Source organism: Sorex araneus, chromosome 5 (genome assembly GCF_027595985.1).
Source record: "Sorex araneus isolate mSorAra2 chromosome 5, mSorAra2.pri, whole genome shotgun sequence".
Taxonomy (NCBI): domain Eukaryota; kingdom Metazoa; phylum Chordata; class Mammalia; order Eulipotyphla; family Soricidae; genus Sorex; species Sorex araneus.
The window spans coordinates 40,174,627-40,200,649 of NC_073306.1; the positions used below are offsets into that span (position 1 = coordinate 40,174,627).

The 26,023-nt window shown below is 42.5% G+C and overlaps 2 protein-coding genes across 8 annotated transcripts in view; both read right to left on the reverse strand.

Moving 5' to 3' along the window:
• Positions 1-67: 67 nt before the first annotated feature.
• On the reverse strand, positions 68-4,080 carry TEKT2 (tektin 2). 4 transcript variants are annotated; one of them, XM_004614329.2, is made up of 10 exons: positions 4,014-4,080; positions 3,051-3,262; positions 2,830-2,955; positions 2,469-2,674; positions 1,733-1,876; positions 1,534-1,648; positions 1,261-1,368; positions 983-1,126; positions 484-563; positions 68-353 (listed from the first exon to the last, which is right to left on the reverse strand). In XM_004614329.2, exons 2-10 carry the CDS (start codon positions 3,204-3,206, stop codon positions 140-142), a joined length of 1,293 nt encoding a protein of 430 aa, XP_004614386.1. In that variant the 5' UTR covers positions 3,207-3,262; positions 4,014-4,080; the 3' UTR covers positions 68-139. The 4 variants fall into 4 exon arrangements, with proteins under 4 accessions (XP_004614386.1, XP_054995498.1, XP_054995500.1 ...); XM_055139523.1 differs by lacking the exon at positions 4,014-4,080 and adding an exon at positions 3,341-3,580; XM_055139525.1 differs by lacking the exon at positions 484-563 and having other exon boundaries at positions 101-353.
• A 12,524-nt stretch (positions 4,081-16,604) lies between these two features.
• The window catches only part of AGO3 (argonaute RISC catalytic component 3), a 114,914-nt gene continuing 105,495 nt past the window's right edge, over positions 16,605-26,023 (reverse strand). For all 4 annotated transcript variants that reach the window (XM_004614250.3, XM_055139786.1, XM_055139787.1 and 1 more), the window contains 3 exons: positions 25,548-25,649; positions 23,130-23,329; positions 16,605-22,653 (listed from right to left, as the gene is read on the reverse strand). In XM_004614250.3, the coding sequence (XP_004614307.2) occupies positions 22,545-22,653; positions 23,130-23,329; positions 25,548-25,649 (411 nt within the window). In that variant the 3' untranslated portion in view covers positions 16,605-22,544. The remainder of the gene's footprint in view (positions 22,654-23,129; positions 23,330-25,547; positions 25,650-26,023) is intronic.

Below are 26,023 nucleotides of genomic sequence, written 5' to 3' on the forward strand. Positions count from 1 at the left end.
CCCAATATTGCCTGCATGGACGGACAGCTGAGAAGCTTCTGGACTGAGAACCCTAACGTTTATTAGATTCTGTCTGCCCACGCCCTCCCTTTTTGCCCATTTCCCACTTGTCCTCTCCTTCCCCCTTAGCCCCATGAGATTAGGTCTGCTCGACGTAGCATTTTTTGAGGGGACTGAGGATGCGGTTGGTGGTGCGGGAGAACGTGTCCACTTCAGGCACAAACTTCTCAGCAGGCACCGTCAGCCTGCGGCGGGTGTCCATGCACTTGGTGTCCAACAGTAGGGTGTTGGCCTTGCAGGCAATGTCGGCTTGCAGCTGGGCCAGGTGCTTGGAGAGCTTGTCCAGAGCATCCCTAGGGAGAAGACATGGAGAATCCCTACCCTGATGAAGCTGGAGATGGGGCTACAGTAGGGAGGTGACCAGAGGTGACCCTGGTGACCGGCACCTCCCAGACCCTCTGCTAAGCCTCCCCCCAGACCTACTGTGTCTGTGCCAACTTCTGCTTCAATATAGCAATGGTCTCTTCTAACTGATGGACCTCATCACTGAGGCCATACTGGGCCTGGCAGGAGAGGGGTGGGTGGGGAGTCCCAAGTCAGCCAAGCTCTCTGGTATGCGCTGCTGCCCCATGCAGGCCCCCTTAATTACAAAGAAATGCTCTGGAGTCACTCATGTAGTGCAGGCATTGGACCCCTGGCACAGTAAAGACTACTGGGTATGGCCCCCACAGCAATGAACAAATAGAAGGTAATTTTGCTTTGGGGCCATGCCATCAGTGCTCAGGACTTATTCCTGTCTCTGTGCTCAGAGGCCATGCCTGGGGGTGCTCGGGGACCATACGCAGTGCTGGGGATCGAACTGGGGTTGGTTGCATGAAAGTACCTAAGCCCTGTACTTACTATTTCTCAGGCCCGGTCAATAATAAGTTTAAAAAGCCTAAATGATAGGGAGTGAAGCAACCTTAACAGGGGAGCCCAACACCTGGTCCTGGCAGAGCTCCACATTGGGCCGGTAGGTTCTGGACTCCAGTCGGGTGTGGCAGAGCTTCAGATTGAGCATCTTTCTGTGCAGGTCATCCTCCAGGCGCCGGATGTCCTCTTTTAGATCCGTTAACTCCTCCATGGTCTGTGGGAGAGGGACCGTGGCAGCCTGGTCTGGACCGACCACCCTGGTGCACACGCCAGGCCTTGGGACCTCCCCTGGCTCCTGATCCAACAGCAGCCAAGCCAGGCCCAGGGGACTAAATCCAGGGGGCTCACGTTCTTCTCCTGCCACTTGAGCTCGCTGAATAGCTTCTCGACCTCCCGCAGTCGCTTTCTGAAGGTAAATTCTGTGGCCACTCTCTGGGCTTCGAGTTCATTATTGGTCTGCAGGCCAGGAGGGTGGGCAGGGCAGGGAGAGCATGTAAGCTCAGAGCACTCTCCATTCAAGGGAGGGGTCGGGGTGTCCTCTCCCCACCCCCATGACCCCAGGGAAGGGCCCAGAGTATGGCTGGGCCCATTAGGTGTGGAGGAGGTTTGTGGGGTCTGAACCTCAGCGATTGTCAGGACCACGGCCTCACGCAGCTCCACAGCCTGTTTCATCTCCGTCTCTGCCCGGTTTATGATGAACTGGCTGAATTCATCCCACTGCTGGAGAGAGGAGGTGCTGAGGACAGAGGGGACAGTGGTCAGAGACGGCATGCGAGTGTGCGCCAGGCAGGAGGCGCGGCTGACCGACAGGCTCGCTTACTTTTCAGGGACCCGTGTGGGGTTGGTCTTCAGAGAGAGGTTTGGAGACTGCAGGTTGAGAGAGAGGCAGCCTCGATCGATATCCAGGGCCTCCATCTTGTCCCGATGGTCAGTGTTGAGCTGCTGGCGAACTTCCTGCAGGAGGCTGGGACCAAAGAGATCCCCTCGGGAGCCAGCCCGCCCAAGCCCCCCTGAAGGACCCCTGGAAGTGGGTGGTCCACGGAGCTGCCAGGGAAGCTGAGGCAAAGACCAGCATTGCTGGAGGAGTTGCCTACAGATGAAATTTGGGATTCCCACATTCTTGCACCCCACACATACCCTCAGGGAACACCCAAGCAGTCTGGGAACAGTTGTCATGGGGGCTGCAGACACACAGACTTTTTTTTTTAGGTCACACCTGGCGATGCACAGGGGTCACTCCTGGCTCTACACTCAGGAATTACTCCTGGCGGTGCTCAGGGGACCATATGGGATACTGGGAATCGAACCCAGGTCAGCCGCGTGCAAGGCAAACGCCCTACCCGCTGTGCTATCACTTCAGCCCCAGACACATAGACTTTTGCTTTCAAGCTTCTGGCCAGTGGGGAATGGCTGCCACTGAAGCTCGGTGGCAGGGAATATCCTGAGCATCCAGGCGGATGGGAGAGGTGCCCTGGCAGCCAAGGCAGAGGGTAACTAACCCATGCCAGCATGACCCCCTCCAGGGCAGGCGGATGTGGGAAGGACACGTCCCTTACCAGAGCTTCTCAAAGGCCAGGGTGATCTTGCTTTGCAAGGCCGCCCTGGCGGCCTCAATCACCGCCACCTCCTTGTGCAGCTCCTGCTCCACCGTGTCCACCACCACGTCGATGTCACGGCGGCTCTCCCGCAGAGTCAGGCACTCGATGGCCACGTCCAGAGGCAGGTTCTTAGCTTGCAGGTTCTGCTCTGCTGACTCTTTTATCTAGAGGGCAAAGGAAGGGGGGTCCCTGGAAAGCAGCTCTCTTCCCCGCTTTACCAGAAGGGACAGTGAACGATTCAGGTGGACCAGCGTCCAGATGCACCCATCCTGGTTTACTACCCCTGCCCCCACCCGAAACACCTGCCCCGGCTTCCTGCCTGGGCCAGGGCGTCAATCTCCGCATCTAAATCTGTCAGGCACTTGTCCAACTTCTCCTTCATGCGGTTGACAGCATCAATCCTCTCTGCCAGGCGGGCCTGATTGTCTTGTTCATCCCAAATGGTCTAGAATAGAGTTAGAGAGCCAGGCAGAGGGGGCGTGAGTGGTAGGGGACTAACTACCCTACTGGGCCCCTTTCCCACTGACCTCCTGCCCCCACCTGGTTGTTGGTCTCATTGCGGAGGGCTCGGGCCTCCTGGCGGATTTGGTAGGACGCTTCTCTTTGCCGCTCGGCATTGGTGGACAGCAGGTAGCTGTTGGTGTGCCAGTCCGACAGCTGATAGCGCTCACTCGGCTTGGTGCTCAGGGTAGCCATGGCGCAGGGTGGGCCACAGGGTCACAGCCCTAGGCCTGTCCCAAGACTCCCACACTCTGCCGGAGAGAGTAAAGGCAGCTGTAGGAGACAGTTCTGGGGGCCTCTCGGGCCTCACCTGCCTCCCTCCCGAGGACCTGCTCCTGGTCATGCCACTCCACGCCTGCAGTAGCCTGCTGGGGGTCAGCCCTTGCTGGACTCAGCTTCCTGCCACCCACTTGGTGGCAGGCAGATTCCTGGACAGGTGAAATGAGATGATGGCGTTCTATGGTGTGGCGTGGTGCGTGTGCGTGTGCGTGTGCGTGCGTGCGTGTGTGTGTGTGTGTGTGTGTGTGTGTATGTGTGTGAGAAACTGGACAATGGAGTTCCCAGTGGTGTGCATGAGTCTGTACACGGGTCCCTGCTGAGGGCGGCTAGTGAAGTGAGGAAACAGTTACCAGGAGCAAGAGACAACCCAGTTTCCTCCCTGTGGGGCCCAGGATCTGAGTCTGGTCTCCTGCGGATGGGGAGGGGGGCGGGGCACTGTCTCCTTGACAATCCTCTATGGTTTATGGTTTAGACCCAGAGAGAGGCGGAGGAGAAGGTGGGAGGGAGAAGTGGGGAGGAAGAGGAGATGGAGGAGGAGAAGAGGGAGGAGGGGGAGGAGGCGGGCGAGGGCGAGAGGGAGGAGGGGAGGGGAAGTAGATGGTGGGGAAGAGGAGGAGGAGGAAGAAGAGGAAAGAGGAGGGAGAGGGGGAGGGGCTGAGGAAGGGAGCTAGGCCTGAGTGGGGGCCCTGGGGGGCCCCTGGCGCCCCGGCTCCCCCATCTCACCCGCTTCCAGCTCTGGCTCTCCCGCCGCGGTCGCCCGCCGCGCAGCTGAGCCGCGGCCCGTTGCTAGGCAGCCGCCGCGGCGCGTCCCTAATCACCGCCGTGTTTGTCATGACAACCGCTGGGCAGCGGCCCAGGAGCCTCCGGGTAGGGAAAGCGGAGCCCGGAAAGCCCGCTGACCCAGGGGAAGGGGGCGGCATTCGCTTCATCTACAAGGGAAACGCGTTTCAATTCTAATGGAAGTTATGCATCAACCTGATCTTACAAAAACAAAAAATCCTTCACGGGGTACATAGAAAAAGTAACTTCCCTTCCCACCTTTCAGACTCACTTCCCAGTTGGTCTCCTAGAAGCTTATATGGAACATTATTTGTACACCTTCTTTTGATTCTTTTTTTTTGGGGTGGGGTGGGCACACCAGGTGGTGCTCAGGGCTTACTCCTGGCACTGCGCTCAAGAGACCATATGGGGGGCAGGGAATGGAATCCAGCTTGGCTGCGCGCAAGGCAAATGCTTCCCCGTTGTATTCTCTTTGGCCTCTTTTCCTATCTTAGCCATTTTCTCGACTGCTTAATGGCATAGGAGTGATGCTCCTGTCTGGGTAGAAGCCTGGAGGATGCTGCGAGTAGAAGCCGGGCTCAAAATATAACTGTCTTTTTAAAAAGAGAAGGGGGGGAGGAAAAAAAACAAAAGCTGAAACTAGACCCGACTGCCAGTCTGCTCCAGGCCCTGGAGAACGGTGGCGTCCAATCTTCCTAACGGGTAGATCAGGCAGGCAGAGGAGCTCCGAGTCACAGCTCACTGGAGACTGGTTTGCTAAAAAGCAGGGCTGGAACCCACTGCGTCTCACCCCCACTCCACAGGCCCCCAGTGGCACTGGAAATGGAGAGGAAATCAGGGATGCGATGGAATTGGCTTCCTGGTCCTCTGCTGAGGACTTTGTCCATCCTGGGCTTGATGGGGATGTTATACTTATCCTGCAGGCGAGGAAACCGAGCCCCCAGTATACCCAGTAAAGCCTGAATCCAAATCCAAATTCTGCGGCCCGATCCAGAAGTGAAGCTCAGCTTTGATGGGTGAGGGGAAGAGAGTCCAGCCTCTCTCAGCTTTTAAACCTTGAATGCCGGTGGGCTGTTTATCAACTGCACCGAGGGCTAGGCTTGGGGAGGCTGGGGACTGGGGAGGGAGAGACTGGCCTGGAGAAATTTGAGGAGCTTGTGCTGGACATAGGCGTGCTCCAGCAGGCAAGTCTCGAGTTCGGAAGAGAAACTAAGCTAGAACATTCCCTAAGCTTTCTTGACCACAGATTACTATCTTTTTCCACAGTCTGTTTTCTAAGCTCTAAGACGGTTTTGTCTCTGAGCCAGAAATGAATGGGAATTTGCAATACAGCCCTTTTGCTAGGATTAAAGAGGGAGAGGAAGGTCTTAGACAAATTAATCACTGGAATAAATGATCAGATAGAACACTTGCCTGGAGAGTGTAGAGCTATGGGTCTGGCTCCCCAGCCCTACGAATCCCCTGGCTACCCCTGGCTACCGCAAGGAGTAACCACTGTGCCAGAAGGCCTGAAGCACCTGTGGTGGCTATACAAATGAAACAAATTAGGCTTCTATGCAATGAAACAGTCTGTCACAGAAAGAAGCAAGCAGACAAGGCAGGAGCATGGTGGTTGTGGACTTATTTTTTTTTTTTTTTTGGTGGTGGGGAGCAGTTTGGGCCACACCTGGCTGTGCTGAGGATTTACTCCTAGCTTTGTGCTCAGGGATCGCTCCTGGTGGGGCCTGGGGGACCATATGAGATGCCAGGGATCAAACCCAGGCTGGTTACATACAAGGCAAGTGCTCTATGGCCCTTTAGGCAGAACTTCAACTATGGTGATGGTTTTGGTGTCCATGGCTCCTGAGGCTCCTACACTGTGGGCCCTAGTAGGGGGATTTTAGCAAGAGAGGCCAGCCAACTGATAGGATGGGACGAAGAAAAACTGAATGGTAAGAATACATGATGACATTTTGCACTTCTTAGAAACACCAAGAATTCGATTGTGAATGTTTGCTCTCTGCCAGATTAGAGCATGTGCAACATGCAAATATGCCACGGAAGAACTTCAGGTCTTGGCAAACGTGGCAATGTCTCAGTGCCTTCCCCCCAAAGGTGTATTTTTTCTAGGTGACTGTGATGTGAGTCCTTCCTACGAGATGTTTACATCAGATGACACTTCTGCTCAGGAAAGAAGGGGTATCCTAGCTCAGCAAATGTCCGAAGGGGTAGCTGAGTTGAAAGATACTATCAACAAAGAAACATCAAGCAGTTTCAAGTACTTTTCAATTGGACTATTCTTAAAGTAAGTTTGCAAAAAAGGTTGTCATATTTGGTTCGGCTAAGAATCAGACATCATATGAGGCTTTGTAATGCTTAGCTACTCATAGGCCTGTTTTGTTTATACTTTACATTTTTTTTAGGGGGGTGTTTTGGGTCACATCCGGCGATGCACAGGGGTTACTCCTGGCTCATGCACTCAGGAATTACTCCTGGCGGTGCTCGGGGGACCATATGGGATGCTGGGAATTGAACCCGGGTCAGCTGCGCGCAAGGCAAATGCCCTACCTGCTGTGCTATTGCTCCAGCCCCATGACTTTACATTTTGAACTCAGAGTGATGATGATGGTGGTGGATGCTGTTATTGTTTTTTGGGTCACATGCAGCAGTGCCGACTCCCAGCTCAGTGTTTGGGGATTACTCTTTGGTGGTGCTCAGGGGACCATGCAGTGCTTGGGACCCAACCTTGGCTCCTGCATACAAAGCATGGACTCTAGTCAGTACTCAGGACTCTGACCTCTGGGGTCACTCGTAGCAGTGCTTGGGCACTGTAGGTTCTGATGGGGACTCAGGGTCTGCCATATATGAGGCAAACTCCAGCCCACCTTGCCTCTGATTTCTATGATTTTTTATTTAAAAGAAAATCAATGTGTGAGTGGTGAAGAACATCTTTGGTGCTGGGGATAGAATCCAAGACCTTACACATGCAAGGCAGGCATTCTCCTCCTGAGCCACATCCCTGATCCCGGACAACCTTAAAATCTGAGCACCAACCACATAGCTGGACCTTCCAGGTACTTCCAAAAAGTATCTATTTTAATGTTCCAGCAGCCTGTGTACTACCTCCTTCCAACCGGAGGAGACAGAGTTAGAAGCATCAAGGACTTGCTCCGAGGACCAGTGCTGGAACCCAGGAATAACTCTGTGTTTTGTTTATTTGGTTTGGGGCCATGCCTGATGGTGCCAGGGTGGAACCTGGGGTCCCCACATGCCCATGATCTCCAGGCCTTTGAGGACTACATGATTCTCAAACCCTGTACATTTCACCAATTCTTCTGTCCCAAGCTTAGAGAGTGACAATGATCACCACACAACAGGAAGTTTGGAGCAAAGCTTTTCTTTTTATTGCAGTTATTAGTGAAAATTACACTTCAAACTGAAGCTAAGCAACACTAAAACCATTAATTTTTGAAAATCAAGGATCAAAAAAAAAATACAACATTGAATCCTTCCAATACACAGAATGGCAGAAAAGAGTGGTCCTGTCACAAGACACTGTAGTGACAGACTGGCTCAGAAAGGATCACGACAATTTCTTTAAACAACAAAATATTGTGAGAGACTAAACTGCTTTAAAAGCAGCTTCTTCAAGCATCTTAATCTCAACCCTAAATTTTTTTGTAGTAATTTTTTGAAAGATAATTTAACTGAAAGTAGAAAATTCACTACCAAATTTATTTAAATACTGAGAAAAAAATACTTATGTTTAGAAATGTTATTTACCTTCTCATCATAACTACATATATCAAGGAGTGAAAATGACAACCAAATTCGAAGTCTCACCCCCAAGTACACAGTGATAGGATTCAGCATTTGGTGTTTCTGATTATACAGTGATTACATATCTATCTATCAGAGGCTCGCTCCCCGATACACTCCAATTCCCTCTTATTATTAAACGTGGCAGTCAAATTTAGTATTATTATATAAAGTATTATTATTTTTAATTTTTTTAGTGGTGCTGGGAACAGAACCCAGGTCACATGCATGCAAGGCATGCACTTTCAGAATCACACCCCTCATTCAAAATCTTATCTGGTCCTACAGTGTCTGACAATCTTCGACTTCATTTTTAAGATGGAAGTTACAAATAAACCATTTGAAACTCTGCAGTCTTCCATCTACTACAGTAAAACTGTTAAGTCAACAGAAACCATAAGACCACTAGGCCCAAGATAGGGTAGGAAGATGAGGAAGGAGCTTGGAGAGTCCCATCACTTTACCATGTTGAAACTTGGGATCAGCAGAAATATTTGGCAAGAAAAATGTGGAAAAGGAAGATGGAGAAAGAGGTCATTCTGATTTTACATAATAATTCAGTTTCAAAACATACCGATATCCCCAAAAATAGTTCACATCTGCAATACAAATAGGCACACATGGTCAAGATGGTTCAAAAGTAACATTTCAAAGGCTGTTTGTCCGCTTGCAGGACACTTACAGGCGCACCCCTCCCACCCCATGTTCTCTGTTTTAATTTTACCCTCAGAGAAGTCCCTCTAAAGAAAATACTATTTTCCCCTTCCATTTCTCAGGACATAAAGAAAAAGCAGCAGTGACCTAACATGGGAGTAGTTATCAATGCTTCAGGGATGTGCATTTGTGTATCATAGAAATTTTCTCTAGAATGAGTGGTCAGATTACAGTGGAATGGTCATATTACAATTTTAGTCCTTCAAAATACTAGAGAAATACATTATTTTTTTATATAAATGTGTAATACAGTGTTATAAAGACTATTTATAACATATACACATATGCACAATACCACTTCCCATAGTCTGTTAATACAGCCATTAATTCACAAGAATGATCTTTAGTCACAAGATACAGTAATACTTTTGTGTCCATAACTGAAGAGAGACATTAAAGCTACATGTTACAGCAAACATGTTTCGAAGTACTTCTGACAAATTCTTAGCTAGCTCAATGAACAAGATGCTTTTGTTTCTACTTTCAAGCATGAATCTGCCCCAACTTCTTATTTTTAATAAGCTTAATTGCCTTGAAAAAGATCAGCATCTATAGATAAAAATAAATGTTGAATGTATCTAAACACCCTGTATACCTAGATTGCTTCTCTCTCTCTCTCTCTCTCTCTCTCTCTCTCTCTCTCTCTCTCTCTCACTCTCACTTCTGGCCATAAAATGCTCTTTGCGTTAGGAAAAAAAGGGTATTTGCAGTAAGGGCTTGCTTACACAACAAGTTGGAATATGTCCTTCATTACTTCCTACAAACAGGAATCTACCTTCCAGGAAAAATGCTAAGCCTGGAGGTGCTTCGAATGATTCACCAACTCACTGGGTCAGACCCTGTAACTGCAGCCCAGTACCTGAAGATGCTCAGAACTAAAGAAGTAGGAGAAAGAAAAAATCGTCATGAAATCTAAATCTTACAGGTAGAAAGAAAGAGTTCAATTCTGCAAAATAATTCATGAAATCACTTTTCTCTTGAAACCCCTTCCTCCAAAAAAGGTACCAAAAAAATTGTAAGCAGCCTTGATGCCAACATGTAGCACAAATGTCTGAAGGTCAAAGGTGAAACTGATTTCTGGTTTTCCCACTGTTTCATCTAACTCACAGTACTATCACAGCTACTATAGCACCACTGAAAGGAGTTTGGTGTTTAAAGATGCACTTTTACCAAAGATGACTATAAAAAAAATTAGCCTGTGAGCTGGATACATGGCAGGAGAGAGAGCACAAGACACACTTGTTGATAAACCCATGCCGTAAGATCTAAGTTGCTCTTATTCTGTATTTGATAAAATGATCTATAGTAACGACACTTTCATAGTGGCAAAATGGAAGGAAATCTCACAACATTCTGTTATCTCGGATTTTGAAAGATCCTTTCTTCAGAACTAGGCATTGTCACAAACATTGTCCTATATTGTCCTATTCTTACAACGACACTGTGAGGTAGGTGAGGTCAGGTATCATCATTCGGGTTTTACTTGGGTAAATGGCATGAGATGCGTGAAACTGCCTCTGGGCACAGCACAGACTAAGACGCTAATGTCAGGTCCCTGCTTCACTCTTGATAGGCTTTTTCTATTTCTGATGTTTCAAAAGTTTCTGCACTTGCAATCCCTTATGCCCCTTCTTTATCAGCTCCAGTTTAAGTGAGCTCTATGAGTCTTTTGTATCGAATTTTGCACAGGCAAGGAGGCATAGATGAAAGATCTATCAATATAAATGGGGTCTGAAAAAATCAGTATGTAAATTAAGAGGAAAGAATAGTTTAAGTAGTAATTCATTCAATATGATTTTTATATGGTTAAGAGCTAAATATTAGAATAAAAGTCAGTTTTTACAGTTTATATGAGAATAATTCATTAAAGCAAGTGCCATATTAACTTTCCTTCAGAATATGGGGATTTTGGGCTGGAGAGATAGTACAGCACGTAGGCCACTTGCCTTGCATGCGGCCCACCTCATTTCAATCCCTGGCATCCCATATGGTCCCTCGAGCCAGGAGTAATTCCTGAATGCAGAGCCAGGAATTACCCCTGAGCACCAGCAGGTGTGGCCCCCAAAACAAAAAAACAAACAAGAACATGGGGATCTCTATTCCAGAAGTTGAACTTTTACTTTGAGGAATAATTTAAAAAGTCATTTTGCTATATTACATTCCAGATATATTTAGCCCACATTATCATCCTACTGCTAATCAAGAATTCTATGGCTGAACTTGCTCTTCAAGCCTATATTCTCCCTGTGTTCTCTCTCGAACATGTACTTGTCCCTTTCTCTCCCCCCTCACATCTTTTGAAATAAGTTTCAAAAAAACTTATCTTTCTTCACACACACAAAAAATAAAAATAAAAATTTTATAGCTCGAGCTAAACCTGCAGGATTAGCATTTTTCTTTCCTAAAAAAAAAAACTTTACTTTTGTTTTTGGGCCACACCCAGTGATGCCGGGGATCAAACCTGGGTCGGCTGCGTGCAAGGCAAGTGCCTGACTTGTCAACCTGCTATAGCTATGTGTGTGTACTGGGAAAGGGGGAAGAGAAGAATGACTGCACAATTCACAAATAGCCTAAGATAATGATTTTATCACAAAGCAGAATGGTGGCACTTAAGTAAATCAAAGAATGGTAAAGCAAAAGACAATCCTTAAACAGGAAAAAAAGGCCTCAACGAGGCTCTGAATCGAGCGGTAACTCGTGGCATGTGATCCTCCTGTTCCAAATACCTTAAAGACTATTATTTTCTCATAATAGACTTCTGTATAAACAGTCCCTAAATTCCTCCCACCCTTTTTTAATGCCCTCTTTGTACGTAAGGTGCTGGGACTGAACCCAGGCCTCACACATGCAAGGCAAAACTGTGAAACTATGAGGGGCAGAGGAGAGAGAAAGGCTGCTGTACTCTATTCTAAGAAAAGAGAAGGTGCCTGAAAAACTTTTCTTATTGTTGGGCCACACCTGGCTGTGCTTATTAATAAGCCAGGGCTTATTCCTGGCTCTGAACTCAGGGGTCACTCCTGGTGGGGTCTGGTGATCGTATGTGGAGCTGGGGATCAAATCTGGGTTTGGATATTACTCGCCATGTTATCTCTCTAGCCCCATGCCTGGAAAACTTTTAAAGAGTCTTGTAGTTAGAAGAACTGGGTTCCAGCTAGTGTTCCCACTATTTTAATTAGAAAAAGGACACTTGCACATTTGCAAGGTCATCATCAAGATGATCAGATTTTCCTATAAAACAGGAAGATTATTTGCAGTTAATTACCATAGAGATGCAAATTGGTACTGAAGCCAGATCTTCCTCCTACTAAACGCTCTGCATCCAAATTGCATCCATTAGGCTGTCTGGACTGTCTAGATCAGACAAAATTCCCCCTTTATTACAGGCCACCAGTGTTTTCCCCAAACCTCAAACAATTTCTTTTTTTTTTTTTCCCCGCTTTTGGGGTCACACCCAAAGATGCTCAGGGCTGACTCCTGGCTCTGCACTCAGGAATTACTCCTGGCAGTGCTTAGGTGACCGTATAGGATGCTGGGAATTTTGAACCTGGATTGGCTGAGTGCAAGGCAAACGCCCTACCTGCTGTGCTATTGCTCCAGCCCCCCAAACAATTCTTTACAGGAAAGACTACCTTAAAAGGTTTTGATGTGAAGGGAACATCTGGAGAAACAATGCTGAGAGCAATGCCACCATGCCATGGCTCTACTTAAGAATAAGTGTCATTTGATTTATTATAACTCAGAAGTAACTGTCATCAAATTTAATAAGATTAAATTTAACGAGATTTATTTGGATTGGAACAACAATTTGAAACAAATGTACATTAGAGGCATGCGTCTGAGTTACTTTTGGTTGGTTCAAAGACTAACAGTCACTCCTTCATGATGTGGTTCAGAAGTTGACAAATTATTAAACAACTGTAACAACTGTATGGTTTCTGTCTAAGGATCTTGGCATAGAAACATTATATTCATTTCCTCTCCTAACATATAGATTCTCAAAATCCACGAGTCTAATTTTTGGACAAAGACTCCTGTTTTCATTGGCTTTTATAATAAAGATAGTTATGACTACACCATTTTTGTTGAGTCTTTCCTTTGGTTTTAGAAACATTTCTAATGGGTCAAGTTATGGGAATTGTGTTTGTTCTTCCAGTTAATGCCTTGAAGATGGAAAGTTTTAGAAATTATCAATACTCAAGTGTTTCCCTCTCAAGTCACTGGCACAGTCTCTTAAACTTTAAACAAATCTGCAGACATGCACACTGCCAATCTGTGGAAAGAATACATTTCCCTAATAGCACAGTTCTAATGATCAAGACACCTTCTATTTTCTACTTACACAGACTGTGCATGCCAGGGAATGAACTGTACTGCACAAATATTTCTTTCTTAGGAGGTAGACTATAAACAAAAACAATATAAACCAAGTGCAACAAGTCCCCATGAAATTAAGTACTGATGCCAGGTATCTTGATTTGAGTTAACTAGTTAAAAGAACAAAATAAGCTCCACATGTCACTTTCTTACGAGCCTCTGGAAGGAAAATTAAGGGGATATGCTTTTTGCAGCTACCATAAAAATGTTAGTATACAATAATTAAATACCAGTCTACCTAGGACAATGTTGAAATGTGATGAACAAAACTAAGTTAAAAATATCATTTTGGGGAGGGAGGGGTAGTACTGGACATTAAACCCTGGGCTCCTACATATATATAAGGCATGCATCCCAGTCCTTTGAGCCATTTCCCTGGCACCAAGATAAAAATTTTATTCTTGAAACATAACATATCTGACTACTTCAACAAGTAGCAACAAATCCCTATAATCAGAGTACCACTCTTCAATTAATACTTGCTTGATGTGGAGGTAAAGGAAGGGGCTCAGAATTGTACACCAGAAAAAAAGAAACAAAACAAAAACGACTCCAAAAAACAAAAAACAAACTACTCTATCTGGAAAAACTGCAGAAAAATCTATTAAAATTATATGCTGATTCACTTTAAATTACAACAATTTACAGAATATAAAAATAACATTTCTTACTCAATAAAACTTTCTCATTTATCTACTTTCAGTGGAAGAATATAGGACAGTAAAATGTTCTATATTGAGTCCTGGAAATTTAAATTTTAGAAGAGGACAAGGTAAACTTTTTCTCTTATTACTTATTTATTCGGTTTTGGCTCCAAGCTGGCTATACTCAGGGCTGACTCCTGGCTCTGTGCTCAGGAAACCCTAGGTGGTATGGGGGACAGAACTTGGGTTGGTTGTGAACTCTGCAAGGGCTTTACCCTGTAATATTCCTAGGGCCCAAATTTTATCTTTTAATCTATTATCAAAGGAAAAACAAGTTTATGATCATTTTCTTTGTTTGGGGGCCACACCTGGTGGTGGTGAGGGCTTACTCCTGCTCAGGGGTCACTCCTGGATGGCTCGGGGGACCATATGGGATGCCAGGGATAAATCTAGGTTGGTCACAAGCAAGGCAAACATATAACCCGCTATGCTATCTTTCCAGCCCCCCAAAAACAAGTTTATGAACTTATAATGTTAAAATACAACCAAAGTATTTGCCTTCCAAATAAGAGAATGTTTTTCCATGTATCTTCAAAAAAATGTTAGTGTGCTAATAATACAAGTAATCTTAAACTACTCACTGGGAAACTGGAGTGACCATATGTACTTAACATTAAAATCCTATAACCATAATCTTAACAGCTTTCCAATTAGTTCATATACATCAGTTATTAGTGATTAAAAATTTAATTAACTGAAATACTGAAATATTAAATGGTCTAATCCCTCTTTTAATTAACCAAACTAAGTCCTCCTGACATTTAAATTGTTTCCTACTGATGCTCAAGGTTTAATCAACATATGTCCACTTACTATAATTATGGGGAGAGGGAGTCCATTTCAAAGTTAAGTATCAGTAACATATGGATAATTTGCTATTTGTTTTCCAGGTCTATAAAACAGTATCATAATCCTAATAATAGGCGATGTGATCATTTAGTGGTTTTAATGTAGCTGAAGTTAAAAATAAATGTAACAATAACTTGACAAACTGCTCAAAAACTGCAAATCCGGTAAAGTGTTAGTGTTTGTTTGCAATCTACTGGGGGTGGGGAAATCAAACTTAAGGAAAAGCCTTCCTTCCCCTCTACACTCAGAAATCTGCCCACAGACTGTCTTTAATGCCTACTGTATAAACATCATCAAATATTTTGTTAGAAAATAATATTAATGGTTTCTTGGTAAAAATTCAAACTTTAGAGACTCTATGGAACGAGTAGAAAAATAAAATGCCTTAAAAACAACATATAAGCAAAATATAATAGTTGCACACACAAACTGCCAATAAATATAAACACAATAGAAAATTACTATTAAAAATAAACTCATAATTGCTATTAAAATATTATAAAAATGAATAAGTTTAATATGCATGTATATTTGCAAATAGACAAAGTACACTTCAAACAATGTAATTTTACTATCACTGTAATATAATGCAGCATACAAGGTTACTGAGGTGTGGTTTTTGTTTCTGATCTATTGTTTTCTGGAGGAAAATGCACCAAATTCCCAAGCAAGAACTGGTTAGGTGATCGTTTACTGTTGCTCTTTTCTGCTTTCAAATTCAGGGAAAACGGCTTTTCTGAATTTGCTAAATTTCTAGTAAGTATGAATGATCCTATTATCATCCTTCTTTTTTGTTTACATCCGCCAAAGTCCATTTATCATGTTCTCCATGTGTGTGTGTGTGTTGCTAGGGATCAAATTCAGGTCTCATGCATGCAATGTAGGTGCCTCACCAGTCACATTCCTGGCCCACATGTTCTAATTAATCTAATCATACCCTTTTAGATACATTGCCAATATTTTTTTAGTTCTTTGTCCTAGAAAAAAAGAATTTAATTTAAAATATTTTTGGAGCCTAGAAAAGTAAATTTCCCTGGAGAGATAGACATATTTTGTTTTGATTTTTGGGTTTCACTAGGCAGTGCTCAAGTCTTACTCCTGGTTACTCCTTACTCTTACTTAGTCTTCTTACTTACTCCTTAGTCTTACTCCGTACTCTTACTATTCAAGGGTCACTCTGGTGCACAGGGGAACATGTGCCAGAGACTGGGCCTGGGTCAGCTGCATGCTAAGCAAGTGTTTTCCTCACTTGTACTATCTCTCTGGCCTCTATTCTTTTAAATTGAGCACCGAAATGACTTGGTAATCCCCTTATAATTAGAATTTTTTTTAAAAAAAAGCACAGAAAGGGGTTCCTGGCATAATTCCTGAAAAGTTACCATAATTATCCTTTGGTCACTTGCTGTAACACCCAGTTTTTTGTTTAAAAGTTAACCTTGACCAGAAGAGAGCTCCAGGGGAGTACATACGTGGCTTGCATGAGGCCCAGAGTTCAATCCCTACACTGTTTAATCCCCAGAACCCCAAATGGGTGTAGCCTTGGTGGTCTCTGGCACCACAGGGCCCTAGCATGGCACACAACTGAACTGTGTTTGGCTAGTGAAACTTGGGCCCTGAGACTCCTTTATTAAGATTGTTTGGGAGGCTGTCGCCTCAGGTGGGCCATTTTGTATGGGCACAGAGGGATTCGTTGTTACACATTTTCCTTCTAAACTTTCAAAATACACTTGGTGGGCATTTATCTAGATACTTTTCTTTGTCCTTTTGAACCAGAATCAGTAGGAGGAATAACATTATTTATATGAAATTGTCACACTCTTAGTGTCTGAAAATAATTCATCTTTTACATTTTTATTCTCATGCTCTTTGGAAAATAAAAATCTACAGCACCATCTTCTGAAAAGGCACTTTCTAAGAACCGCCTTGATTTATAAAATGATTAAAAAATTTTATTCAGCATACCCTGTAGACATCTTTGCTTTACTGAGACCCTAACAGAGATACAACATTTGGTTTTGGCTTTCTCAGACATTGACTTCAAAAAGGAAATGAGACTGATGGCTTGACAATTAGACAGTTTTCTTTTTTCTGGGGGGGGGGGGGGCGGAAACAGGATCTCTTAATTCTGACAGTTTGTTAAACTGACACTTCAATCGAGTTTCACATTAGTAATCCTGACCATCTATACTAAAAAAATTATCTTTCCTGCTTCAATTTTTTTTTCTTTTTGGGTCACACCTGGCGATGCACAGGGGTTACTCCTGGCTCTGCACTCAGGAATTACTCCTGGCGGTGCTCAGGGGACCATATGGGATGCTGGGAATTGAACCCGGGTCGGCCATGTGCAAAGCAAATGCCCTACCCGCTGTGCTATCGCTCCAGCCCCCTCCTGCTTCAATTTAAATTAAGATCTTTTATTTCTATAGCTTAAGAACAGAAGATTTCTTGAGGTTTAATCAACAATGTAAAAATATAGTTATCCTTGATGGGTAAAGAAAAATAAATTTAAACTAGTAGATTATATTAGTATAAGACAGGACCAGTAAATTTTAATTGGAAAAAATTATTTTGTCCAATCTAGAAGATTCTAAATGGAAATATACCAGTTTAAAGGTAGGAAAAAGTACTTTCAAAGAAGCATGAGACATTGAATTTTCTCCTCTTGGAAATAGTGTGACCTTTCACTAGTCACAGTATCATTTCTAATATTGTCACTGATAAAGAATGATCTTAGAATAAACAAATTAAAAACAATCTATAATTTTTATGATGCCAGTGACTGAACCCATTCTGTTTGACAGAATAGGTGTGTGCTCTACCATGAAAACACATCCTCATCTGCAAAGAAAGACTTTTTGTTTTTTGGGCCATCCCCTGTGATGCTCAGGGGTCACTCCTAGCAGGCTCGGGGGACCATATGGATAACCGGGGATTGAATCCGGGTCAGTCGTGTGCAAGGCAAATGCCCTACTATACTATCACTCTACCTCTTGGTTTACTTTTTGTCTTCTGCAGATTCACAACAGTGTTTTACATAATCAAATGGGAAGCAATTAGGAAAATAAGAATTGAGAGTCAGGAATATACTGCTACTTAGAAAAGTGTCACTTAATATAAAGTCTTTAATCTGTTATCAAAGTTTTAAGATATCCATAAATTATCAGAAAATAAAAAGGATTAAATCTTCTTACGGACAAAAAAAGGTCAATGGGGATATTTCTGCAGCTTGACTTGTGAAAGATCATTTCAGTAGCAAGTTACTTTTGAGTTAGACTATAGGCGAACAAAGAAGATGAGTTAATCAAGTCTTTTATGACTGAGGATGTCAAGAGGCCTGTTACAAAAAATCTACTAGAGAACATACAAGTAAACATTAGGCAGTGGTGGGTTATTAGATAATCTAGACGACATTTAGATGGTGAGGCTCCCTCTGCTAGGGGCAGGGATGAATCTCGCTCAAGTGCTTTCCCAAACCCACATCATTTCTACAAGAATCCCTTCTAGTCTCTTCTAGGAAGAGAAACAACAGGTTACTGACAGAAAGATTACCATAGGGGAGTATCTTTTTTCTCTGAGAAACTTATTCAAATGTAATTATTATGAAAAAATAAAGGACATCTGTCTTTCTGTAAAAATGTGAGAAACCTGTACTAAGGAGGTTGAGGTAACCTTCTCTCAAACTTCTAAACCTAAAACCCACTTTTCTGAAGCAAAGAAAGAGTATTTTGACATTAAATTGAAACTAAAATGGCAGCACCCTTTGTAACCTTAATATTTCATGTTCTTAATCCTATTTAGGAAAAAAAAAGTGAGGAGGGTTCCTAACATGAGCCTTGAATCCTGCTCAGTTCCTCAACTCCTGACTTAGTGCAGTAATGTTCAGACTCTACTTAATTAATAAATATAGCAGCTACAGTATTACAAATGTCTGGTCCTCAATGCCAGTAACTTGATACTGTAATAAATGTAACATGTATTAGCACTTTACAGACACACTTACCATTCAGAACAGACATTAAACTTCCAACTTTTTTCATTTTATAAACTGATGTAAGATCAACTACACCTGTTTCTGGGACCAATATTTTAAAGTCAGACATATATTATAGAAAACACCAGACCAAGATTAGCATTTATTATATAGTTATCGGGCAAGATAAAGAATTTAAGAGGTCACTGTGGAGTTTTATGACCATTAAATTCAAAACATAAAAAAAAAAAACTCACACAAGAAACTGAGAATTCTACGCTAGGAATACAATAACAGTAGAAACAAATTTCAAGAACATTTGTTTTCGTTTTTGGGCCACACATGGCAGTGCTCAGGGCTTAATCATGACTCTGCACTCAGGAATCACTACTGGTGGGGCTCAGAGGAACACATGGAATGCTGGGAATGGAACCCAGGGTGGCTTCGTGCAAGACAAGTGCCTGACCCACTGCATTATCTCCCTGACCCCTCAAAAATGTTTTGATACAGATATTTAACTTAAAATTATAAGCTAAATTTATCTTTAAATTATAAGCAACCTGTTAGTAAGCAAATTAGAAATACACAGTATTCTTTCTAATTAATCAGATCTATAATCTAGCAATGTCAAAACTTTTAACAGTACCCTAGAAAAGAACTCATTTCAAAGGTGAAACACTACATGAAAAGATTTTTTTCTTTGGTCACACCTGGTGATGCTCAGGAATTACTCCAGGCAGTGCTCAGAGGACCATGTGGGATGCGGGGAATCGAACCCAGATCAGCTGTGTGCAAGGTAAAATGCCTTACCCTCTGTACTATCACTCTGGCTCCCAAAAGGACTTTCTATTTTCCTAAAAATCCTTCTAACTAGATTTGATTATGGCCCTTCCTAGGGCTTGTGAAACTAAGCAAGAGAAAATTAGGGAAAGTGGTAAGTAGGTGGGGAAAAGGGCTCTTCCTGGGTATTAGTCATTCCCACACAAGCCTGCTCAATTCCCGTAAACGAGGAAAGAAGTTATACTCATACTAAATAAAAATTAATCAAGTTCTTACTATCTAGAATATACTATTTTCTTGCCCATGATTATAACCATATTCAGTGAAAAAAAATTTTTTTTTGGCCTTTTGGGTCACACCCAGCATTGCTCAGGAGTTACTCCTGGTTCTGCACTCAGGAATTATTCCTGGCGGTGCTTGGGGGACCATGTGGGATGCTGGGAATCAAACCTGGGTTGGGCTATGTGCAAGGCAAATGCCCTACCCACTGTTCTATCACTCCACCCCTTATATTCAGCAAAATTTGAAAGTTTTGTTTGAAGAAACAAAACCCAACAATTCTATAGGCATTTATGTAGTGTGTGCAGCATGTGTCTGTGTGTAGTATGTACTGTGTTTGCATGCATGTGCATCTCTGTGTGGTGTGTACTGTCTCTGAATGCACGTGTTTGTGTGTAGTATGCAGTGTGTGCTGTATGTATGGCTGTGCGTGGCATGTACTTGTGTGTGTGAGGGCTGGAAGAAATGGGGGGGGGGCTGAAAAGGTGTATACTACACAAGTATCATCGCATGTAAATAGCTCTGGAATAGTGTTGTCAATCGCATTTCAGACACTTCTATATAATAAGCATACAAAATACAGTACATTCTCATTTTTATGGCAGAGGGACAAAAGATTTCATACCTGTTGGAGGACAGGGGCTCAGATTTTAGGCTCAAAATACAGTAAATTGGCAAATGAGTGGATTACAGGTAATAGAAACTAAAAAATCACCATTCCTTTTCACATGCAGATGTATTCTGAAAAGTCAGCAACAATGCCCACTGGAAACAATCTATAATATCTATGCTTTGAACTAGTGCAAAAAAAGAAAAAATTTAATGCAGTTTTTATGAGTTACAAAGTGCAAAGCTCCCCTAAATCCAATGTTACCGATGAACTTGGTTTTGACAGTTTTATAGTACTTTTTAATATCCTACGTAAAATTGATCAAAAATTTTGCAAAACTTATTTTCTGCATTTCTGTGACTTAACTCATTCAAAGTTACTGACATTCTAACTTCTTTTGCCATCATCACCCTAATTTTAAAAGCTAAGTCACCCTGGTGATAACTAAAAAAAAAAGTTTTTTAAAAATATCATTTTAAGGGCCAGGGATAAACCTCAGAAGGTTAGTGCATATGGAGAGCATGCAGGAATCCCCAGTTCCATCCCTAGTCCCACAGGGCACTCCAAGCACTGCCAGTAGCCCTGAACTGGGAGCACTGGAAGTAGCCCCGGAACACCTCTGCGTGAGGCCCCCAAACCAAAAAACTGAATCATTTTATATCTTTCTGATTTATTTCAGTACACAAAAGTGGGTACTTAGCCACTATCAATCTTCAATAAAAAGAGATCTCTTTCCAAATAATTTAAATATCCTCTAAATCTTAAGCTATTCACTGTCAAAGTTCAACTTTATTTCTAATATTCCAAGTCAGACTCATTTAGGAAATTCAACTTCCTTCATTTTCATTATAATTTTTAAAAGGCATGCATTAAATTTGAAAATTACAAAACTTTCCTTCTGAAATTAAGGCTGTATTACTTTGCCCTTTTAAAATTAAAATTATAAAGGTGCCCGCTTCTCCCACTATCTGTGGCAAAGATGTCATACAGACACCACTTTCCTTTAAAACTGCTTATTGCACCAAAAGATAGCAAAAACAACTGTCAGTTCTTAAAATAAACATGATTATATCTCTATAAAAATGTTGCCAATACAATTCTATAATTATTAAAGCACTATTCTAATAAATAGAAAAGAAAGCTAAACTTCAAAACACATACATATATGTTTATATATATACACATATATATAAAAATATATATATGAAAATCACATTAAGGTATGAGAGGCAGCAAGTAAACTAGGAAAGAAAAAAAATGACAGGACCCCTCAAACAATCCCTTCTCTCTTTCTACCCAATTTGAGAGGCTGCCTGACTGTTCATTTAAAATATTTGCTGTTTATAAAAAAGCTTTAAGGGATTTCCATGTAGAAACAACAGAAACAGAAAGCTTTTGAATACATAATATTATAGAGAGAAAGAGTTATCACCACTGACAAGGTTTTATATTTATAGCAGCTTTAACTAAAGAAAAGAATAAAGAAAAACAACAGGTCACTGCTGTTTCTGTACACACCGCACATGGGGTGAATGTAAGTTCAAAGCAGATGGGGCAGACACATTCTCACAAAAACATCTATAGAAGATAATTTTGTTTCTTAAGAAAACAATATCAAGAATTTGGGACTCAGAATTGTCTATGAGAGAAGAGACAAGAGTAGGCTGTGAAAAATAAAAATAAAATTTTCCATGCTTCATATACAAATGAACCACATACATGAACACTGAAATGTCACGTGGGGGGTAAATGTAGGTAATGTTGGCAAGGGAGGTAGAGAGAGAGAAAGGAAAGTGGTGGTGAGGGGAAGGGACAGGGACTAAACTTCCCCCACTGGAATGCACTACGAAATATATACACTGATACATATATATCTATTATTGACGTAGAAGCAGATATATATGCATATGAAGTATGTATATATTTAAAATATACTTTTGACAAGACATGAATCCACATTAATTTTTTTGCACACAGAGCTGTGAACAATCACTTTGATTATTCACTGTAGGTGGTTTTTTTTTTTAAACCATCAACTTTTTTTTTTTTTTTTTTGCAAAGATAGTTGTGCTGCCAAGCAACTTGAGGTAAAGGCATTAAAAGGATTAGACTATAAGAAAACGAAAACAGAACAATTGCAGTATTTCCTACAGGAGACTGCACAAAAAAGCAGTTGGCTGGTTTCATATTGCATAATGGTGCTGTTTTCCTTGATGAAGTAAACAATCATCCTTCTATCGGCACAAAGATCAGACCTGACCCCCGCACAGTGTTGGCTTCTGGATGGCTGAAGGCATCTCCCCTACCCCCCAAACTGATTCCATGGGAAACACACGGTGAACGTTGCACATTGATGCATCTTCAGTTCTTCTGCTCAAAGCAAATTCTTGGACTTTTTAAGCAAAGTACATTGTGCGTAAGGTATCTTGGTGAATCTGTACAGCCTTGGCAAGAGCTTGTGGATCTCGCCCATTGCTCTGTCCTGAAACGTGACTTCCTTCAGCACTGTAAGAGAAGTGTCAATCAACACAAAAAAACGAATCCTAGTCTGATGTAATAAGGATAAAAAATGTTACCTGTTGTAGAAAATTTCAAAAATATTAAAAAAAAGAGGTTGGTATAATGTCTAGTACCCAGCATCAATAATAATCAACTTGAACAGCGTCTAATTTTATTTGTTTCTATCACTTACTACTCAAATTTTCTCCTTGAATTAACTGGGTAAGGCAATTGGATCACTACATCATTATACAGCCAGTAAGCTTGCACAGGCCTTCAATGAGAACAGTGACTATCACTGTTTTTCAAATGAAATAGTGGCAGTAACAGCTTGTGGAAATTAAATTCTAGATGGCAGCTTATTTCTGGCAAATTGGCACACACTTACATGGGTACACTTAAAATTTCCCCATAAAAGCCCTAGCATTCAGAACACACTTGGATTTTGGTGAGAAAGTATTATTTGTTGTTTTTTGTATTACCTGTCATGCTCTTTGTCCACAAGATGGTATCTGGCTCTGAATGCCACCAGATGAGCATAATAAGCTGGTGCAGGTATAGAAACAGATCGTGTACAGCGCACGTAGGTGTGGCAGAGCTGGTAAGTGAGCAGCTGAAGTTCATCTGCAGTAAAGCAGTTATCATCCCATAAAACGTGATAGTGTGAAGGGCGACTGGTACCCTACAAGAAAGCAATGGCAAATATTCTGTCAATTTCTAAACCTTTAAAGAAATATCCAGCACAGATGAAGTTATGCAAAAGCCAATATATTAATAAAACATAGTCTAATAATAGATTAAAAACTTTTGTTGACTGGGAACAGAATGTATTTTTTTTTTTTGCTTTTTGGGTCACACCCGGTGATGCTCAGGGGTTACTCCTGGTTCTACACTCAGGAATTACTCCTGGCGGTGCTCGGGGGACCATATGGGATGCTGGGAATCGAACCCGGGTCAGCACGTGCAAGGCAAAGGCCCTACCTGCTGTGCTATTGCTCCAGCCCCGGGAACAGAATGTTTTTAATGAATCATTATTTTTATCAATTTAGTTAATGCTCAGATTAAAAATAATTATCTATTATTCAAAATCAATTATTAGTACTCAGCTGTAGAGCACTTCTTTGCTTGTTTTTTGGGCCACATCAGTCCATTTTCAGGAGTTACTCCTGACTCTGCACTCAAGAACCACTCCTGAAGGTACTCAGAGGCCCATATGGGGTGCCAGGGATTGAACCCAGGTTGGCCACATGCAAACAAATGCCCTACTTTCTGTACTATTGCTCCAGCCCCTGTAGAGCACCTTTTTTTTTTTTTTGCTTTTTGGGTCACACCTGGCGATGCACAGGGGTTACTCCTGGCTCTACACTCAGGAATTAGCCCTGGCGGTGCTCAGGGGACCATATGGGATGCTGGGATTCGAACCTGGGTCGGCCGCGTGCAAGGCAAACGCCCTACCCGCTGTGCTATCGCTCCAGCCCTGTAGAGAACCTTTTAAATTAAAAAAATTACTCCTGGCTCTGTGCTCAGGGGACCATAAGAGGTGCAGGGGATTAAACTGGGGTTGGCTACCTGCAAGGCAAGTGCCTTACTCCCCTATACTATCTTTCTAACCCAATACTTGTACCAATTTATAAATAAGCATTTCTTTTCAGTTTTTTTTTTTTGGGGGGGTGGGGGGGGACAGATTGTGTTACCTGGGTTAACCCCCAGGATCTTGAACTCAGGAATTACTCCTGATGGTGCTCTGGGAACTATATGGGATCAAACCTGGCTTGGGCACTTGCCCGCAAGCGCTCTACCTCTGTACTCAGGCCCCTATACGTTTCTGAGATCATTCATGTCTCCTTCAATGAGCTAAGAGAAAGAGGCTGTGTTACAGCCTGATATCCTATCTCTAAGGATGTATACAATAAAAATCTGTTGATTGCACGAGTAGCCTATGTTTCTTGTAGTCCAGTGGGAGGGAAGAGGGACAAAGGTGTGCTTAAAATGCTGCTTAATAAGTGCAAAAAGGAGGTATGCCTAGGGTGCAGGGGAGGGCTACTGATCTTGGGGAAGGATAATAGAAAGATGAGCCTGTGAATAGAAGCTAGGGACAGAATACTTGAGATAAGAGAGACACATGGACAGAGAAGTTACGAGAATTACCTGAGGATGAGTGGCTTCGGCTGTGTTGTGCATATTTGCCCGTATGAATGTTAAGTCAAATTAAGGAACCAGTTAAGGAAAATTAATTCTATCAAATTATCATCTGGTGCTTTCATAAAAGTGCTTCCCTAACATAAGGAAAAGAAATATTTATGGAAAATTGTATCTAATTTCATATGGAAAAATATGAAGTACAGGGAGGAGTACATTTTTGCCTCTTTTATGAAAATTTAAAAGAATCACACAAGAATGGATATTCTTTGGGGGTGGGAGGAAACGTGAGGACACTGGTGGATGAAAGCTGACACTAGCAGCAGGACTGGTGCTGGAACATAGTATGCCTAAAACTCAATTATGAATAATTTTGTAAACACGGTGTCATTAATAAAAAAAAAAGAATAAAACTATATGCATAGTTTAATATCCTTTTTATTTTATTTTATTTTATTTTATTTTATTTTTTTTGCTTTTTGGGTCACACCTGGCGATGCACAGGGGTCACTCCTGGCTCTGCACTCAGGAATTACCCCTGGCCGTGCTCAGGGGACCATATGGGATGCTGGGATTTGAACCCGGGTCGGCCGCGTGCAAGGCAAACGCCCTACCCGCTGTGTCCTTTTTATTTTTTTAAACAAAGCTTTACATTATTTTACCTCCTATCTCATATCAGGAAGAATAATAAACTTTTGATTAAAAAAATATAAGAACGAACATACTTGAATTAAACTATTTCATGCAAAGTATGGGCTTACCTGTATTCCGGCATGACTACAGAGGTAAAAGTCAAACTCATATGGGTGAGTGATATCTGTATCAACTGTGGTTCCAGCCGGGATATTCCCACTTCTTCCGACCTGGATTTGTTTGGTCAAAGGGTAAACAAATAAGACAGAGGTAAAGAATGTGTTTGAAAGTACCTTAAACATTTGTAATCATATAGGATCATCTCAGGGGACCAGGTGGTGTCAGGAATTGAATCTGGGTCTCCTGCATGCAAAATGTGCCCTAACTTCTGAGCTGTCTTTCCCACACTAGTAATAAATTTTAAAATGCATATATAGAGACCAGAATGATAGTACAGCAGGTAGAGCATTTGCCTTGCATGTGACACACCCAGGTTTGATTGCTGGCATCCTATACGGACCACTGAGCCTGTAAGGAGTGATCCCTGAGCCCAGAGTCAGGAGTAAGCCCTGAGCACTGCTGAGTGTGGTCCCAAACCAAATAA